The sequence below is a fragment of the Colobus angolensis genome, unplaced genomic scaffold (assembly GCF_000951035.1).
Source record: "Colobus angolensis palliatus isolate OR3802 unplaced genomic scaffold, Cang.pa_1.0 Scaffold88, whole genome shotgun sequence".
Lineage (NCBI taxonomy): Eukaryota > Metazoa > Chordata > Mammalia > Primates > Cercopithecidae > Colobus > Colobus angolensis.
The window spans coordinates 4677992-4696617 of record NW_012122709.1 but is presented as its reverse complement, the minus strand read 5'-3'; the positions used below and the strand labels follow the sequence as shown (position 1 = coordinate 4696617).

Genomic DNA, 18626 nt, shown 5'->3' with positions numbered 1-18626 from the left:
CCGGCGGCCCCGACTAGGTGCGTGAGCGCGGGATCGTGCCCCGAACCGCGTCCCGCCCTCGCCTGGCTCCTCCTCCGGCTCCTCCTCGAGGCTGGGCCGCTGGCTACGGTAGTAGGCGCGCTCCGTTAGCGCGGCAATAAAGCTCAGGTTGCGGGGAATGTCGGTGCCCGGGGGCCGCTCACGGGACATGGCAGCCCCCTCCCCGGCGGGGCCAGCCCGCAGCGCCACCGCGCTCCCCTCTCTTCCTCTCTCCCGCCCGCCCCGCGTCGGCGCAGAAGTCGCTGGGTCCGCTTCTGCAGCCCCTCGCCACTGCGTACTCTCCTTGCAGTCACCTCCAGGATCCACCACCTCCCGTTGCTTTGCCTCTCCTCTGTGACTACCTTTCCCTCCCTCTGGCCATCAGCTTCCAGGGTCTTAGACTATCACATCCTGCCTCCTGCTAGCGGTCTGCTCTGAGCGTGCGCTCAACGGCACTCACCCTCCGGTTCCAAGGCCCTCTCGGCCCGGGTCCCCCCGCCCACAGCCCTCTGACAGGTGGCTCCGCTTGTCTTCGCTGCTGCACCAGGGGGCGGGGACTCCACCTTTTCGGTCCCGAGTGAGGCCACTCAACCTTTTTAAAAAAACACCCACGGGCCGGACACGGTAGCTCACGCCTCGAATCCCAGCACTTTGGGAGGCCGAGGTGGGAGGATCGCTTGAAGCCAGGAGTTCAAGACACACCCTGGGCTACATAGTGAGACCCCTAATCTCTATAATAATAATAATAATAATAAAATGTAAAATGTCCTCAACCTTTCTGGCATAGCATAGGAAAGGTTGACGCCGGGAAGAAAAAAGAACCTTTCATTTTCTTGCAGGGGAAGGTTCAAAACGTCCAGCATGTGACTTTATCTTTGGGGTTCACTGTTTTCTTTTCTGAAACCTCTGCTCCTGGTTTGGGCAGAGGGTGGTGGTGGGTGCAAAGAAGGAAAGGTCATGAAAGCTAAGTAGAGTCTTTCAAATAGAAGGTGAGAATGTGGCACCCCAACTGAGAACTGCGGGAAGACCTAGCTTCTAGTGACCTTGAGCAAACAAGGCATAGCTTCTCTGGTAACTTCTCTGGACTCAATGTTCATGTGTGTGTGTGTGTGTGTGTGTGTGTGTGTGTGTGTGTGATGGAGTCTCACTCTGTCGCCCAGGCTGGAGTGCACTGTGGTGATCTTGGCTCACTGCAAACTCCGCCTCCCGGGTTTAAGCGATTCTCCTACCTCAGCCTCCTGAGTAACTGGGATTACAGGTGTCTGCTACCACGCCTGCCTAATTTTTGTGTTTTTAGTAGACACGGGGTTTCGGCATGTTGGCCAGGCTTGTCTCGAACTCCTGATCTCAGGTGATGTGCCCGCCTTGGCCTCCCAAATTGCTAGGATTACAGGCATGAGCCACCACACCATACTCTGAACTCAGTGTTCTCATCTGTAAAAAAGTTGTGGAGTTCTGATTTCTAACCCAAGTGTAAGCCCTTTGAGGGCAGGAGCTATGTCTGATTCATAGTGTTTTAGTATATGGTAGGCATTCAAATTATTGAATGAACAAGCACTCAACAACTCTCTTGGAGTTGGGACTGTGGAATTCCCAACTACTGGGAGCTTCCAAGAAGGACAGACTTGGCTTTTTCCCCTTTCTTTTTTTTTTTTTTTTTTACATTAGTGAAAAATAAAATAAAAGTGAAGTGTTTTTAGGTTTTTTTTTCCTTCTAACTTTCCTACTGATCTTATATAGCACTTAATGTGCTAGGTACTGTTGTAAGTACAACTATCAGAGAAATAGAGACTATTATGCCTAGTTTAAAGATGAGAAAATTGAGGGAGGGGAGAGGACTCTTGCCCAGGGTCACATAGTTAATAACTGGGGAGGTGGGATCAGGACCTAAACAGTTTAGCTCTGGAGTCCACGCTCTTATCCACTTGGTTATATAAAATTAAAACATTTAACAATAATAGGTAACATTCTCAGAGTGTTAAAAGAGGGAATCTTAAGAGTAGAAATGAAGTATCTAAATTTAAAGCAGCAGGATAGTTTAACTGTAAAACCACAAGTGACTAAGTTGAAAATAAACCATGAGACACATGTTATCTTATTATTATACAACTCATTCCTGTTTACATGTATTCACACTAGTATTGACTGCAGCAATACTACTTAGGACTCATTTTTAAAGCAATATTGACTTTTTTATTTTATACATATATAGAATGCATGGATGTATTCTCTTCATATCATTATATATGATACAAAATATACAATGTATATATCGTGTATATATACAATATATGTATATTATATATAAATTAATGTATAATAAATCATACATTACTTTGTATTACAAGCAAGCTGACCCAGGAGTTTGAGATCAGCCTGGGCAACATAATGAGATCCCCATCTCTATAAAAAATAAATTTAGCTAAGCATAGTGCAGCACACCTCTAGTCCCAGCTACTGGGGGTGGTGAGGTGGGAAGACTGCCTGAGCCTAGATGGTGGAAGCTGAAGTCAACACTGATTGTACCACTGCACTCCAGTTTAGGCCATGGAGTGAGACCCCTGTCTCACAAACAAACAAACAAACAAACAAACCAGGAGTGCAAATGAAGACTTGGAGTAGGTTATTCTCTAAAGGGGGCAAGCTTGCTGGTGGCAGCCAGAATGATCAGGCTAAGAGCAAAAAAGAAATAAGACTGGCTGAAAGGATACAGCCATAAAGGAGTGTAATAGGCTGTGTGTTTAGAATAGAGGAGAGAATTGAGTGTGGACATGTAAATGGTGTGGATTCAGACTATGAGAACAGTATTGACTATGCGAAGGCGAGAAGTGATCTTGAAGCAATAGTGTCAAAGTTACAGCATGAGATGGGAGTCCTAGCTTCTTGCATATCAATATATGTCTTTGTGCAAATCACTTAACCTCTCCAAACCTCAATTTCCTCATTCATAGAATGAGGATAAAACAGCATATGGATTGGTGACAGGATAAAATATACATGTAAAAAAAGCACAGCATCTAATAACTCCTCAAAATATGTTGTTTTTACTTTTTTTTTTTTTTTTTTGAGATAGAGTCTCATTCTTTCGCCCAGTCTGGAATGCAGTGGCATGATCTCAGCCTCCTGGTTTCAAGCGATTCTCATGCCTCAGCCTCCTGAGCAGCTGGGATTACAGGCTGGCTAATTTTTGTATTTTTAGTAGAGATGGGGTTTTGCCATGTTGGTCAGGCTGGTCTCAAACTCCTGGCCTCAAGTGATCCACCCGCCTTGGCCTCCCAAAGTGTTGGGATTACAGGTGTGAGCCACCAAACCCAGCTAGTTATTACTATTATTGCTGCAGAAAAGACCTTACTTCTCCAGTGACCATAAGGGCAGATGGTAATACAGAGGCTTGGTTTGAAGGTAGAAGCAAAGGGAACTAGCAGAAGAGGAGAACTGGGTCGCCTCTTTCTGGCCTTTGGTTGGGTTGCTTTTTAAATGGAGCTGAAGAAAGTGCCAGATCCAAGAGCCCAGGGGGCTGGCTATGAGTGCCCTCATGTGGATCAGCTGTGGTCAGACTGCTTCACACCTGTGACCTGCCCTGTATAAATATACTGCCATGTATAAATAATAGCCCTATATATATGTAATCTGGAAGGATAAACATCAAGCTTAACACTGGCAACCTGCAGGGAGGGAAGTGGAATTGGGTGTGCGTGTGTGTGTGTGTGTGTGTGTGTGTTTGAGAACCTGTATTTTATTACTCCATACCTCTTTATTGTTTGATTTTTTTCACAATGAGAATTAGTTCCTGTGTTGGGTAAAAAAAAGAAAAGAAAGAAAGAAAAAAACCACTAAAATAAATTTGATTACAAAAGAAGATGAATTAAAGAAAAGTACCGGCAGAAACTGCTTGTGATCCAAGTCCTGCCTCCTTGATGCCTGGCTGAAGCCCAGCCCACAAAGAGAACACTGGGTTAAAGGTCCTGGAGAAAAGGTGGGAAAGGTTTGGTGTCTGTGTAGTGTCTGCTAGTCCCAAAAGGGTAAGGCACCTGGTAGACGGTTCCCAGCTTAATGGGAACTGCTCCTGTTTTCCAGGCACACAATTCAGGGCTGGAAAAGTTCAACAAGTGCATGGAACATCGGAAACCTCCTGGAAATGCTAAATTTGCCCCAAGATGTCCTGAAGTCCGGCATATTTCTCTGGGCAGCCTCGAGGCTCAGGAGCCCAGCCCAGCCCACCGTGCCCTCTCAGCCAGCCCTTCATTGCCTTCAGCAGCCCTCCCTCTTCCTGAGTAGTGGCCCTTCGCAGGCCTGCGTCCCAGCCCCGCCCCTCTCTCTGGACGCATCTTTGGGCCCCATCATCACCCGGCGCCGGGCCCTCCCTCTGCCCCCCCTTTCTCCTCCCTCCTTCCTTCCCTCCCTTCCTCCCTCTCTCCCTCCCTCCCTCCCAGCTCCTGCACCAGGAAACGGCCCGGATCCCGGCAGCGGCCTGACCCGTGAGATCCCTAACCTGGCAGGCGGGCGGGGTTGGAGACTGGCTGAGGTGGGGGTAAGGGAGGAGTTGGGCCTTTTGGCTGCACTAGGGGGAACCGCGAATACAGATGGTGTCGGCAGGAAGCCCTTGGCCCTGGGTTTCCCGGGAGGACAGTCATTAAACATGGATTCGGCCACACAGCTGGTAGAGCGTTGGGGGCAGGGGCCCAGGCCCAGAGCTGCAACCCCAGCCATTCCCAGGCCAGAACCTGAACCCTGGCCTTCCCCTCCTGGTTCTGATCTCCCCCTCCCCTTTCCAGAGCTCCACGCTGGCCGGGAGGATGAAAGGCCCCAGCTGGGGGCTCCTTGCCACCAGTGCTGTGTCTTAAGAGCTGCCATCCCGGCTGGGTGAGTGTCTCCTTCCTTTCTCTGTGTGGAGTAAACCACTGCGTCTCCCACCTTTCTGTTTAGCCCATCTGCTCCCCCTCATCTTGTGCCTCTGCCAACATCTTTGTATCTTGCATTTGGGGAGGTCCTAAGCCCCTTCCTCTAGCCAAGAAGGTGTGGACTAAGGAGGCCCGGGGGTGGGAGGGTTGTAGGGGTGTCACAGAACTGACGTTGTCTTATTATGAAAAGAATCTAAAGTATCTCTAAACAGAAAATTTACTTGTTTTAAATTTAATTTGGCATATTAGGAATGTAATGGCCAGCCTCTCACAGCCTGGTCTCATATCATGACTTAATTCCCTTGTTCTTGCCTCTCCCTGTCCAGTGAGCTCTGAGCATTTCCTCTCTCCTCCTCATCTCACTGGGTTGGTCAAACCAGAAATGCCCCTTCTGATTCTCTCTCCATATATTCATGCCAGTCTTTCATCCTTGCCTCTTATAGCTGCCCGGATGGCGACCCCAGCCTCGGCCCCAGACACACGGGCTCTGGTGGCAGACTTTGTAGGTTATAAGCTGAGGCAGAAGGGTTATGTCTGTGGAGCTGGCCCCGGGGAGGGCCCAGCAGCTGACCCGCTGCACCAAGCCATGCGGGCAGCTGGAGATGAGTTCGAGACCCGCTTCCGGCGCACCTTCTCTGATCTGGCGGCTCAGCTGCATGTGACCCCAGGCTCAGCGCAGCAACGCTTCACCCAGGTCTCTGATGAACTTTTCCAAGGGGGCCCCAACTGGGGCCGCCTTGTAGCCTTCTTTGTCTTTGGGGCTGCACTGTGTGCTGAGAGTGTCAACAAGGAGATGGAACCACTGGTGGGACAAGTGCAGGAGTGGATGGTGGCCTACCTGGAGACGCGGCTGGCTGACTGGATCCACAGCAGTGGGGGCTGGGTAAGAAGCTTCTCAATTGCTGCTCTGCACATCCCTCTGCAAAGCTGCTCTCCGGGGGAAGATGGGGGCTCTGATTGGAGACTGAGACAGCTATGTTGGGAATGAGGTGCGGGGCTGAGTCTCCCCGTCTGGGTGGAATCAGATTGAGAGATACCTGGACTCTGCACTCCAGGGCTGCCATGCAGTCGACACTGGATGGGCTCATGGTCCCAAGCAGAGGACAGAATCCACACCCAAGGAGTGCCTGCAGGGGAATGTTGTCAGGGACTTTTTGCACCTGAGTCATGGTGTGGGAGGTGGGGAGGACCAGGGATGGGTGGTGGTCAGGCAAGCCTTGGCAAAGGATGCTAGTTCTGAGCAGAATTTTTCGCCAAGGAAAGGATGGAATTCACTGGAGGCAGAGTGGGCGGCAAATGAACCAGTCTCTCAGGGTGGGGGTGCACCTGGGGGGATCAGAGGGGCTTGCAGCCAGAAGAGCTTTGACCAGAGAGGAGCTGGGTATGGGGTAGTGTTGGCAGTGGATGGAACTGGAACTCTTCCTCTCCTCTTCTGTCCACTCTTTCCTCTCCTGATATCCCTTTCTCCTTCTTTCTCTCCTACTTCCCTTCTCTCCCACAGGCGGAGTTCACAGCTCTATACGGGGACGGGGCCCTGGAGGAGGCGCGGCGTCTGCGGGAGGGGAACTGGGCATCAGTGAGGACAGTGCTGACGGGGGCCGTGGCACTGGGGGCCCTGGTAACTGTAGGGGCCTTTTTTGCTAGCAAGTGAAAGTCCAGGGCCAGGTGGGGCTAGGTGTGGCTGGGGGCCAGGAGAGCAGGAACAGAACAGAGAAATGCCCTTGGAAGAAATGGAGTTGGTGGATGGGTGGGCATGGAACAGGATGGGCAGGGGAAGGGTAGTGTGTGAGGCAGCTGAGTAGGCCAGGTAGGCGACTGGAAGAGTGAGCAGGACACATAGGTGAGGGGAATGTTTTGGCAAGTTTAGGAACGCAGGAGATGGAGTCGATCCAGGGCTGGGGGAGGTGGGAGGGATCACACCTATAGGTGTGGGCACATGAAACGACCTGGAACTTGGTTCGCAGCCCTGAGGAAGGTGGACTTGCATAAGCAGTTGTATTCCATTAGATGAGTGGGATTTGGGGAACACAGAAGGCACATCCCTTTGGAATGGAAGCTTGGGGGTTCTCAGGTGATAGGGAGAGGTGGCTGTAACAGTGGGTTGCTTGGACACGCGTGTGCATGTGCACGCATGCTGGTGTGCATGCTGGGCTGCCTGGCAAATCTGGTGGTGGTGGGATTCCTCAAGGAGAAAACATTCCCTCTTGCAATGGCAAGAACTAGGGGCAGTTCTCTGTCCCTCCTCCCAACCCCTCCTTTCCCCTGCCCTTGTCCTGATGCCTCAAGGCTTAGAGAGAAACATTGTATCCAGACCGAGGGCTCTGCTGCTTCTCTGCAGAAAGTAATTGGCAAGGCTTTGGAGAGAAGAGCAGTTCTGCAGCTGGCCTTGTTCCTTCATCATCCCCCTTCCTTGTGCATCATGCACTTGCTGCTGCCTCCTGGGCTCTGATAGAAGAGCAGGGCTGTTGAGCCTGGATGGGTGGAGGCTTAGGTAGCTGGACCTGCCTGCCACCCTCCTCTCCCACTCAGGCACAATGGTGCCTAAAGTGTTTCCAATCTCTGGGACCTCTGTACCCAAACTGAAACTCTAAATTGGGGCCCTAACTAATTTTCCTTTCGAGGTTGTGGACATAAGTGCTGATCTTGAGTACAGTCTGGGTCCCACACTGTGTCTCAGTGAGACTGTTGATGCCTTGAGAGGACCATTTCAGCTCTGAATCCCATGGGTGTGAGGGTGATGGGCACTCCAGGACTGGCCTATGCTGTGTTGTGGGCTTTGGTTCAGCTTTATCAGGGGCCAGGCATATGGGTTCTAGAGTACCTACCATGACCTAGAAGCATTTATGATTTATTTGAAGTCACACTGTTTGCATGGGTGTTACTTGTCTGTACCTCAGAGTCTGAGGATGTTAACTTTGGAACTCGCAGTCCTCTAGAACAGCTTCAGATTATGGCTTTTTCTTTTGAGGAAGAAATTATTCTCTCCAGTTGCATGCCCTGAGCCAGACCTCACTGCTGCACTTTCCAAGGTGCTAAGATTGCTGCTCTCCAATGCTAACTTTCTGATGCAGTGCTCTAGAACCCTGCCTGTGGTCCTGAGCACTGATCAGCTTAGCTAGACCATGGTTGACTCTTCTTGGAGATTTTCACTTGGTCCTAGAATGTGGCAACGTAGTTGTGCTCGCTAGAATGTGGGACCAAATTGGCCTCAGGTGTTTAGTCCAGACTTCTGCTTTTGAGAGAGGGCTGCACTTTTTAATGGTATTTCTAGGGGAGGTGGTAGGCTGCATGTGCCACTTGGTCTTGTTGTGAGTATGCTGACACCAGAAACTCAGAGTCAGCTTGTGGCAAGCAGTTGGGGTGGGGGGTCTCTGACTTGCTCAGGAGAAGCTAGGCCAGTGGTTTTCAAACTGCTTGGCGGAGCCCTGAAGTTTCCTAGGGGTTGCCTCAGGAGTCCTTGGGGAGATGAAGGGGGTGGGGAGTTGAGCAGGCTGGGCAATTTGCCCTCAAACTGAACAGCTCCCCTTGTAGCTGTCTTACATATCGGGGTTCAGGGTAAGATTTTATTTGCATTAAGGGGTTTGCTGCTGAAAAAATGTTGGAAAACCACTGACTAGACCATCGGCTCCAAATTGGAACCTGTGCTTCCTTCCCCAGGTTTGGAGCACACTCTTCACCCTACCCTCTACCACAGGATGCATATCCCTGTTAGCATTCCCCGGGACCTTTAGCCAAGAGGGGCTGCAGGGACCATGGCCAGGTTACCAAAATGCCCTGCTCTGAAGCCTTGACACCTGAGTGGAAAGAGAGGCTGTTTTCTGAAAGGGTAAAGGGCTTGGTCTGGATTCCCAGAAACAGAGCTTAGATGGGACCACAGTGGGCAATTTTGACCTGTCCTGCCCTTCTTAGCTTGAAGGGAAACCCCAGAGACTCTTCTGTCAGGGAAAACTAGGGACTCTCTTCTAGAGCCATATAGTTCCTTGGGATTAGCTCTTGGCCAAGAAGGCTGAGTATGGCTCCCAATTTTTAAATCCATTTCATTTTTTAAAAAATAAGGGAAATAAATGTAATTGCCATTTTTCAAAGATTAAGTAGGAGGAGAGGGGTTTCTTGCTCTCCAGAGCCCAAAGGGACAAATAGAGACTTTGCTTAGGCCAAGGAAGGAGCGGAAGTAGGGCAACTTGGTCCTGCGATTATTAATCCCACTCCCCACTTATTCTAGGGCACACATACACTATTTTACTTTTTTAAAATCATAAAATGGCAGAACAGATTTGGTTAGTTTAGAAGAAAAGAAAGCTCTATAAATATAAATCTATATTCCTGTATTTTTATTTAATAATTTATAAATACCAAGTTCATTTGACTTTTATTTTTGTGTAATATGTAATGGTCGTATTAAAAAAATAAATAAAGCCCAGAAGTTTAATGAGAAGGACTGAACAGGGTTTGTGACTTCTACACTGTATAGCCTGGGGTCAGGACATTTCCTTGATCCAATCATCTCTTCATGACCTTGTAAAAGGCAAGAATTAGAATAACAGGGATTTGAGAGAAAGTGTTGGGATCATTAAAAAAAAAAAACAGAGTCTTTCCCCCATCCTCCTCACCCGACTCCTACACCAGCCAAATGGTCAAAGCCAAGAATTCCATCTGTTCCAACCTGAGCCTCGGGAGGGTGTGTGTATACGGTACTCTGGGACTGCCACTAACAATAACCAAATGAAAAACAAAGAAAACCTACCAAAAATCTTTGTATGCTAGTAATCAAGTCCCCAGTTGTGGTTCAGGCTCTAATCAGAAGAATGTGATAATAATAAACATTTCTCCATGGTGCCTTGCTGCCTACCTCAGACTTAAAAATAGGTCTGGGCCAGGTGCGGTGGCTCATGCCTGTAATCCCAGCACTTTGGGAGGCCGAGGCGGGCAGATCACTTGAGGTCAGGAGTTCGAGACCAGCCTGGCCAATATGGGGAAACCCTGTCTCTATTAAAAATACAAAAATTAGCCAGGCATGGTGGTGCATGCCTGTAATCCCAGCTACTCAGGAGGCTGAGGCATGAGGATTGCTTGAACCTAGAAGGTGGAGTTTGCAGTGAGCCGAGATTGAGCCACTGTACTCCAGCCAGGGTGACAGAGGGAGATTCTATCTCAAAAAACAAACAACAACAACAACAAAAAATAAGGGGGATGGGGGGAGGGTCTGGCAAAAATTGAGTCCCTGCTTCCTTTCCTGGTCCTGTGAGACATTTGGTTTCAGCCATTTTAATGCAAATTGATAAACTGGATGGAATTTCTAGGAATATTCAGCCCATCCTTCTCTACCTCTAGTCTTGGACCACATCAAAATCATGTCTAACTGAAACAGTGATCCTAATTTTAAATTTCAGGTAGGAATTTCTAACCTTTCTGTAATCCAGTGCAATAGATTGGTACTTGGGTTTATGTGTTAAATTGTGAGAAATATAATTGTTTAGAGGAATCCAGCATTCTCTTTCTATTCTCTATACAAAAGTTGACATGGAAAGCCATATTAAAATCAGAGAGTGGCTTAGTGAATATGGCACTATGGGAAAGGAAATTAGATGTTCTTAATAGTTAATATCATCAAGTATGATAGCTGCTGCATTTAGCTCCACTGCTGTGTGATTGATTTAATGATTGATTTACATTTACCTAGTTCCAAAAAATATTTGCAACATCTTACTATAATACACAAAATAATAGGAAAACATAAATGTTTTAAGTCAGGGTTGAATTTCAAGGTTAAGTAAAAAAAATAAGTAGGGGTAAAAGGAAAACTGAAATAAGATGGCAGCAAAAGGAAAATTAATGCACAGAAAAACATTCTATAAGTAGCATTTCCAAATACTAAAGCTAGGCTGTGAATTCGGCTGTGAGCTTCTTGGTGGCTAAAGCAAATTAAAATACAAAATGAAATTCACATTCCTCTTAGGATTTATAAAAGCGTATTAGTTAAGAGGGGCAAAAAAAAAATTTGTGGCTTTTCTGAGAAGACAGTGATATAGTGGACACCACCTTCTGTGACATCTAAAAGCAAATATGATGTGGAGTTTTGACCACTGTTTCTTTGAAAAATACCAAATGGAGATTCAGAAGGTCCTAAGCGAGAAATAACCCTGGTGGAGAACTGTATGAAGGAAATGCAATCCATCTATCGCTTTAGATAGTCCAAAATTTAGTCCTATATTAAGCCAAATCATCACAGAGCAGCATATTTGGGCTAATTTGTGATGAGCCTAATAGAACACACCTAGGACCTTCTGAATCTATTAGAAGGTCCTAAGTGTGTTAGGACAAATGACATCTTCAATAAAGTTGTGCAACACTTAGTTACAATTTCTAGTAAATGGATAGATTGTAGATACTGTTTTTTTTTTTTCTTTTTTTTGAGACGGAGTCTTGCTCTGTCGCCCAGGCTGGAGTGCAGTGGCGCGATCTCGGCTCACTGCAAGCTCTGCCTCCCGGGTTCACCCCATTCTCCTGCCTCAGCCTCCTGAGTAGCTGGGACTACAGGCGCCCGCCACCACGCCCAGCTAATTTTTTAATTTTTAGTAGAGACCCGGTTTCACCGTGTTAGCCAGGATGGTCACGATCTCCTGACCTCGTGATCCGCCCACCTCGGCCTCCCAAAGTGCTGGGATTACAGGCATGAGCCAGGGCGCCCGGGCCTCTGTGTTGTTACTTAATAGCAGATCCTTTGAAGATTTTAAAAGTTGCCTTAAGGCTGGGCGCGGTGGCTCACGCCTGTAATCCCAGCACTTTGGGAGGCCGAGGCGGGCGGATCACGAGGTCAGGAGATCGTGACCATCCTGGCTAACACGGTGAAACTCGGCATCTACTAAAAATAAAAAAATTAGTTGGGTGTGGTGGCGCAGTGCCTGTAGTCCCAGCTACTTGGGAGGCTGAGGCAGGAGCATCGATTGAACCCTGGAGGTGGAGGTTGCAGGGAGCCGAGATGGCGCCACTGCACTCCAGCCTGGCGACAGAGCTAGACGCCGTCTCAAAAATAAATAAATAAATAAATAAATAAATAAATAAATAAATAAATAAATAAATAAATAAATAAATAAAATGCTGCCTTAAATGCAGATATAGGAGAAATACAGAAATAAATAAACTATTTTGAAACTCAACCAGAAAACACACCATAATGAAATGCTGTGTAGTTTATTCAGTCAGTCATTTATGCAGAAAATATTCAAGCATCATCTGTGTGCTAAGCACAGTTACAGGCTCTGAGGTAGAGTGAACAGACAGATGCAAATCTCTGTTCTCATGTTGCTTATGTTCTAGTAAGAGAAACAAACAATTTAAAATTATATAATATGTGAGAAGGTGATGAATACTATAAAGAAAAGTAATTCGTTGAGGGGAATGTGTGTGTATATATATATACACATATAAGAGTTCAATTTTAAATTGAGTGGTCAGAGAAGACCTCATTTCTGAGGTGACTTTTGGGTAAAACTATGACAAAATTGGAAAAATATATTTATTGATGTGGGAAGATGTTTGTCCTTTTTTTTTTGATTGGGTAAAAAAAAAAAGAAAATAGATTAGAAAATAATATATACAGTATGATCCCATTTTGCTAAAATATTTATATCTGTGTGCCTTGATATATATTTGCATATTGAAAGTTTCAGGAAGCATATATGCCAAAATATCATTAGTGATCGTCTCTGGATAGTGGGCTTTATGAGTGCTTTTATTTTGTTATTTTTGCTGTCAGTATTTTCTGATTCTTTGACCATGAACATATATTTCCAGATATTTCCAGTACAGTATATTAAAACAAGTTTTTTAGGTACAAAATTTTTTAAAAGTTAACGGAGCAGAATGGAAATTAAGTAGCCCAACAGAGGGTCCTTCACATTTAAGTGGCTACCCCACTTCTATGCAAAGGCAAACTTAGGGAGCTAAGGTAAGCAGGACCAGACCACATTAGAAGATTATTGAGGTCTGCTTCAAGATAGAGGTCAGTAAAGGAGAAAGGCTCCAAGTTTCTACATCAGCACTGTCCAATAGAAATACAATGCAAGCCACATGTAGTTTTACATTTTCTAGTAACCTCATTTAAAATGCAAAAAGAAATTATTAAACCAATTTCAATAATATTTTATTTAGCTCAGTATATAAAAATATTATCATTTCAACATGGAATATTAAACAATTATTAATGAATTATGTCACATTCTCTTTTTCATACTAAGTCTTCAAAATTCAGTGTGTATTCAACACTTTCAGCACATCTCAAATTGGACTACTCATGTTTCAAATGGTCAGTAGCCATATGTGGCTAGTGGCTATCATATTAAAGTGTAGCTCTAGATCATAGATCATTATTGTAGTCTGTAAAAATTTCAAAGTAGTTCCAGATCATAGAGCATTATTATTGTCTGTAAGAATTTCAAGAAAGGAGATAAAAATAGGGATTAAATTACCAAGACGTCAAATATTTATGTTGTTTGGTGAGAAAACTTTTCTGGGAAGAACTATGAATTCCCTCACCCATTTTTACTACTTAATTCTCCTTTTCTCAACTCCACGGAGCCATTCCCTTCTTCCTTTTTTTTTTGAGATCGCCCAGGCTAGAGTGCAGTGGTGCGATCTCGGCTCAATGCAACCTCCGTCTCACAGGTTCAAGTGATTCTCGTGCCTCTCAGCCTGCTGAGTAGCTGGGATTACAGGCACACGCCACCATGCCCAGCTAATTTTTGTATTTTTAGTAGAGACAGGGTTTCACCATGTTGGCCAGGCTGGTCTTGAACTCCTGACCTCAGGTGATCCACCTGCCTCGGCCTCCCAAAGTGCTGGGATTACAGGCATGAGTCATCGCACCTGTCCCTCAAATAGTCTTTTAAATATGTTTGCTTTTTTCTTTTTTTGAGACAGGGTCCTACTCTGTTGCTGAGGCTGGAGTACTGTGGCATGATCATAGCTCACTGCAGCCTGGAACCCCTGGGTTCAAGTGATCCTCCTGTCTCAGCCTCTGAATTAGCTAGGACTACAGGTGTGTGCCACCACACTCAGCCAAATGTGTTTGTTTCTTTCATAAGGTAATCATGCCTATTAGAAGAAATTTGAAAGCTGGAGTGATTTTTAAAAAATAAATATGTAATGGGCTGGACATGGTGTCTCATGCCTATAATCCCAACACTTTGGGAGGCTGAGTTGGGCATATGGCTTGAGCCCCAGGAGTTTGAGACCAGCCTAAGCAACATAGTGAGATCTTGTCTCTACAAAAATAGAAAAAATTAGCTGGGCATGGTGGTGCATGCCTGTAGTCCCAGCCACTTCGGAGGCTGAGGAGGGAGGATCGCCTGAGCCAGGAGGTTGAGGGTGCGGTCAGCTGTGATCATGCCACTGTATTCCAGGCTGGGCGACAGAGACCCTGTCTCAAAAAATAACAGCAGCAAGATAAACAAGTAAATAAATAATGATTGTGGAAAATTTGTAGAACACAGAAAATTATAAAGAAAATGAATCATAATGCTGTCACCCAGAGAGAACTATTTTGGTATACTTCTTTCTAGTATTTTTTGGTCTACTTTTATGATCATACGATTTTGTATACGCAATTCTGCTTATCATTATATTGCAAGCATTTTTCTTTGATGTTAAAACGTTTCAAAGGCATAATGACCATATACATCTACTTGTGTACAATAATTTTAATGCCCACTTGGTCATTTATCTGTATTTTTTCACTTTGATAAAAATATTTATTCTGGCTGGGCATTGTGGCTCACGCCTGTAATCCCAGCACTTTGGGAGGCTGAGGTGGGCTGATCGCCTGAGCTCAGGAGTTCAAGACCATTGTGGGCAACATAGTAAAACCCCATCTCTACTAAAATACAAAAAAATTAGCTGGGCGTAGTGGTGGTGCGCCTGTAGTTCTAGCTATTCAGGAGGCTGAGGCACAAGAATCACTTGAGCCCTAGAGGCGGAGGTTGCAGTGGACTGAGATTACACCACTGCACTCCAGCTTGGGCTGTGGAGTGGCTGTCTCAAAAAACAAAACAAAAACAAACAGGCCGGGCGCGGTGGGTCACGCCTGTAATCCCAGCACTTTGGGAGGCCAAGGCAGGTGGATCATGAGGTCAGGAGATCGAGACCATCCTGGCTAACATGGTGAAACCCCGTCTCTACTGAAAATACAAAAAATTAGTCGGGCGTGGTGGCGGGCGCCTGTAGTCCCAGCCACTCAGGAGGCTGAGGCAGGAGAATGGGGTGAACCCGGGAGGTGGAGCTTGCAGACAGCACCACTGTACTCCAGCCTGGGCAAGGGAGCAAGACTCCATCTCAAAAAAAAAAAAAAATTATTCACAAATTGGATTACATTTTTAGAAGAGATAATAGGATTACTGGGTTAAGAATCTCAACTTTTTTTTTTTTTTGGAGACAGAGTCTTGCTCTGTCACCCAGGCTGGAATATAGTGTCACGATCTTGGCTCACTGCACCCTCCACCTCCTAGGTTCAAGCGTTTCTCCTGCCTCAGCCTCCTGACTAGCTGGGATTACAGGCGCTCACCACTACACCCAGCTAAGTTTTATACTTTTAGTAGAGACAGGGTTTCACCATTTTGGCTAGGCTGGTCTCAAACTCCTGACCTTAGGTGATCCGCCCACCTCGGCCTCCCAAAGTGCTAGGATTACAGGCATGAGCCACCTCGCCTGGCCTTTTTTTTTTTTTTTTTTTTGGAGACAGGGTTTTACTCTGTTGCCCAGTCTGGAGTGCACGTAGCACCATTATGGTTCACTGTGGCCTCAGCCTCCCAAGTAGCTGGGCAGGGACTACAGGCGCATGCCACTATGCCCAGCTAATTTTTGCATTTTTAGTGGAGTATGGGTTTTGCCATATTGCCCAGGCTGGTCTTGAACTTCTGGACTCAAGCAATCTGGCTCCCAAAGTGTTGGGATTACAGTTGTGAGCCGCTCCGCCTGATCTTAAGAATCTTACCATTTTAAAAGCTTTTGGTACATATTGCCAAAGAATAGAAAGATTGTACTGGTTCTTGCTCCTTTTTTTCTCCCATGCCTAAGTTTTTTTAAAAAAAATCATAGTTGTAATTATATTTTATGTACAATTTTACATTCTTCTTTGGCTTAACAAAATTATTTTCACGTTTGTCACACTAGGTAACCCTTTTAATAGGTGCGTAATAATTTTTTCTTGGATATAATTATATTTTGCTTAAACTTTTGTCTATTGTTGGATTTAGTCTTTCCATTTTTCACACATAATTTTTATGTATTAAAGCAGGCCTTACAGTAGTTTTGATCTGAGCTTTGAAAGCTGGCTTTGAATTCCCTGCACACTATTATATATATTACATAATATATATTATGTATAATATATATATTGTTTGTATTTTTTCCTTTGAGACAGAGCCTTGCTGTTGCCCAGGCGATTCTCCTGCCTCAGCCTCCCGAGCAGCTGGGTTTACAGGCATGTACCACCATGCCCAGCTAATTTTTGTATTTTTAGTAGAGATGTGGTTTTGCCATTTTGGCGAGGCTGGTCTGAAACTCCTGGGCTCAGGTGATCCTCCCGCCTCAGCCTCCCAAAGAGCTGGGATAACAGGCGTGAGCCACCGTGCCCAGCCAGCACTGCACACTTCTAATTAGTCCAATGACTTAGGCAAGTTTCTTCATTTCATTAAGCCTTTTTCTTTTTCCCTAAAGAAAGTTATGGTTTTGGAAATATTTTCCTCATGGGGTTGTTGTGAGAATCTAGTGAGATAATAAGGAGTGGTGCTTATTACAAAATCAAGCGCTCAACAAAAATAGGATTCAAAGCCATTTTTAAAAATCACATTTCCTTTCATTGGCTTGATTAAATTGGGTACCAATAAGATAAACAAATCTTGATTAGGTTAAGATTAGTATAAAAGACCTTTTTTCCAGGGTATTCAATCATTTAGAGCTTGTCTTCGGTGCTCAACTTTAGTTATCCCAGATCACTGAAGCTGAGATGGCTGATGAAGTAATTTGCAGTGAAATTTTAAGCGACTGTGACTCTGCTCCAAGTTCCCCAGATCTCGAGGTAAGGAATTGTGAGAAAAAGTGGGGGTGAGGGGAATAGTGGGGTATAATGAGTCACTTTTGATTTTTTGGTTTGCTAATGAAGATGTTCTCTTGTCCAAATCCCTCCACCAACCATGTTTGTTTAACTTTTTGGTTGGGCTTATATGTATCTTTCCAACTGTAGGTTAGTGTGCCCACAAAAATTTCTCTTGCAAACTTACACTGCCAGTCCTTCCTTTTTAATAAATGTGTTAGATTGCTACAAAAATGTGGCAATCCTGCCCTCCAGGGCTAGGTCTCATTGATATTTTTGGTGCAGCCGTGTAGTGGGAGCCTGTTAGGAGAAACTCCTCTGGGATCATGGGAGCTTGAGGGCTGAAATGAAGGGTGGCACCCAGATCCCCAATCAATGCATGCTCAATCAACAAACATCTAACAGGACCTTATGTGGTAGGCATATTGCCAGGCCGTGGAGATGCGAATATAAACAGTATCCGGCCCCTCATTTGAAGGCGCTCACAACCTAGTTAAGAAACAGCACAGAACAAATTAAGCGCGCTGTGGAGAGAGGCCCACTTGTCCTGGGAAATGAGGGGAAGCTGGGGTTTGCAGTGGTTGGGTTGAAGGGGGACTACATGTTAGAGGCACAGACTGGGTGCAGGTACAACCAATGGAACGAGAAGGGTGGAAGGAAACAACATCCACAAAGTAACCACATGTTGGGGTGTCGAAGGCTGTGATTTACGGTTTTGAGGCTTTACCTTGCCAGCAAAGGGGGGCCAGTCTGTTAGCAGTGCAGATTGGAAGGGTGACATTGGAAGCTGTCCAGGGAAGAGAAGAAATTGGAACTAGGGAGCAGAAGGTCTACGCAAGAGGGCGGGACAGACAGGACTCGTGACTAGTAGCTCTGGACTGAGGAATCCTCCCTGCTTTCTGGTGTGGGAGAGCTAGTGGATGATGGTGCCAATAACCTGGATGGAGAAAGTAAGCTCCCTCCTGGAATGATTCATTTACAACCTCCATTTTCAGCAACATCCCATCTACTGGTGCTTCCTGGTCAGGATACAAGTTTCCTGAAACTGCTGCTCTGTTTTGGGCCTCACCCGGCCAACAGCTCACTAGCTGGCAAGCAGTAGTATCAAGATGGCGGCCCCCTAAGGGCTGGCTAGTCATGTGACTTCGGGTTTCCCAAGTTTGAAGCCCGGCAGTCCGTTCGGGGGCAAGGTTCACCTGTCACGAAACCAGTGTCACTCCTTCGAATCTCGCGAGCCAATCGGCATCTGAGACTGGGCCACTGCGGTGAGGCGATCGGAAGATTGGTCCTTTCCAGTCGCCTAGCTAGGGCCAATCACGGAGCGTCCTATACTTCGCGGGCCCGCCAGTAGGCCAGGGAGAACCAGGAATACCGTCACAGCGTGGCGGTATTATTACCTAAGGACTCGATAGGAGGTGGGACGCGTGTTGATTGACAGGCAGATTTCCCCTACCGGGATTTGAGAATTTGGCACAGTACCCCGCCCTAGAGGTGGGGTCTCATTTGATTGCCAAGTAATATTCCCCAATGGAGTACTAGCTCTTGATGACGGGCAGGCAACTTGACTAATGAGTCCTCGGCGTGGCCGCCGCAGCTCTCCAATCGCCGGGCGGCGGGCC

General features: G+C 46.2%; 3 protein-coding genes across 4 annotated transcripts in view; 2 read left to right on the top strand and 1 right to left on the bottom strand.

Moving 5' to 3' along the window:
* Positions 1-4872, bottom strand: part of PPP1R3E (protein phosphatase 1, regulatory subunit 3E) — a 7051-nt gene extending 2179 nt beyond the window's left edge. The window contains exons 1-4 of the mRNA XM_011930961.1: positions 4461-4872; positions 3898-3983; positions 479-581; positions 6-392 (exon numbers count right to left, since the gene is read on the bottom strand). Of these exons, the coding sequence (XP_011786351.1) occupies positions 6-392; positions 479-581; positions 3898-3983; positions 4461-4872 (988 nt within the window). The remainder of the gene's footprint in view (positions 1-5; positions 393-478; positions 582-3897; positions 3984-4460) is intronic.
* BCL2L2 (BCL2-like 2) lies at positions 4361-9357 on the top strand. Of its 2 annotated transcripts, none has more exons than XM_011930852.1 (4): positions 4361-4496; positions 4794-4881; positions 5363-5802; positions 6421-9357. In XM_011930852.1, exons 3-4 carry the CDS (start codon positions 5371-5373, stop codon positions 6568-6570), a joined length of 582 nt encoding a protein of 193 aa, XP_011786242.1. In that variant the 5' UTR covers positions 4361-4496; positions 4794-4881; positions 5363-5370; the 3' UTR covers positions 6571-9357. The 2 variants fall into 2 exon arrangements, with proteins under 2 accessions (XP_011786242.1, XP_011786243.1); XM_011930853.1 differs by having other exon boundaries at positions 4462-4549.
* Positions 9358-16978: 7621 nt separating this feature from the next.
* LOC105503768 (polyadenylate-binding protein 2) overlaps positions 16979-18626 on the top strand; it is a 6449-nt gene continuing 4801 nt past the window's right edge. The window contains exon 1 of the mRNA XM_011930854.1: positions 16979-16992. The gene's annotated coding sequence lies outside the window, so the exon portion shown is untranslated. The remainder of the gene's footprint in view (positions 16993-18626) is intronic.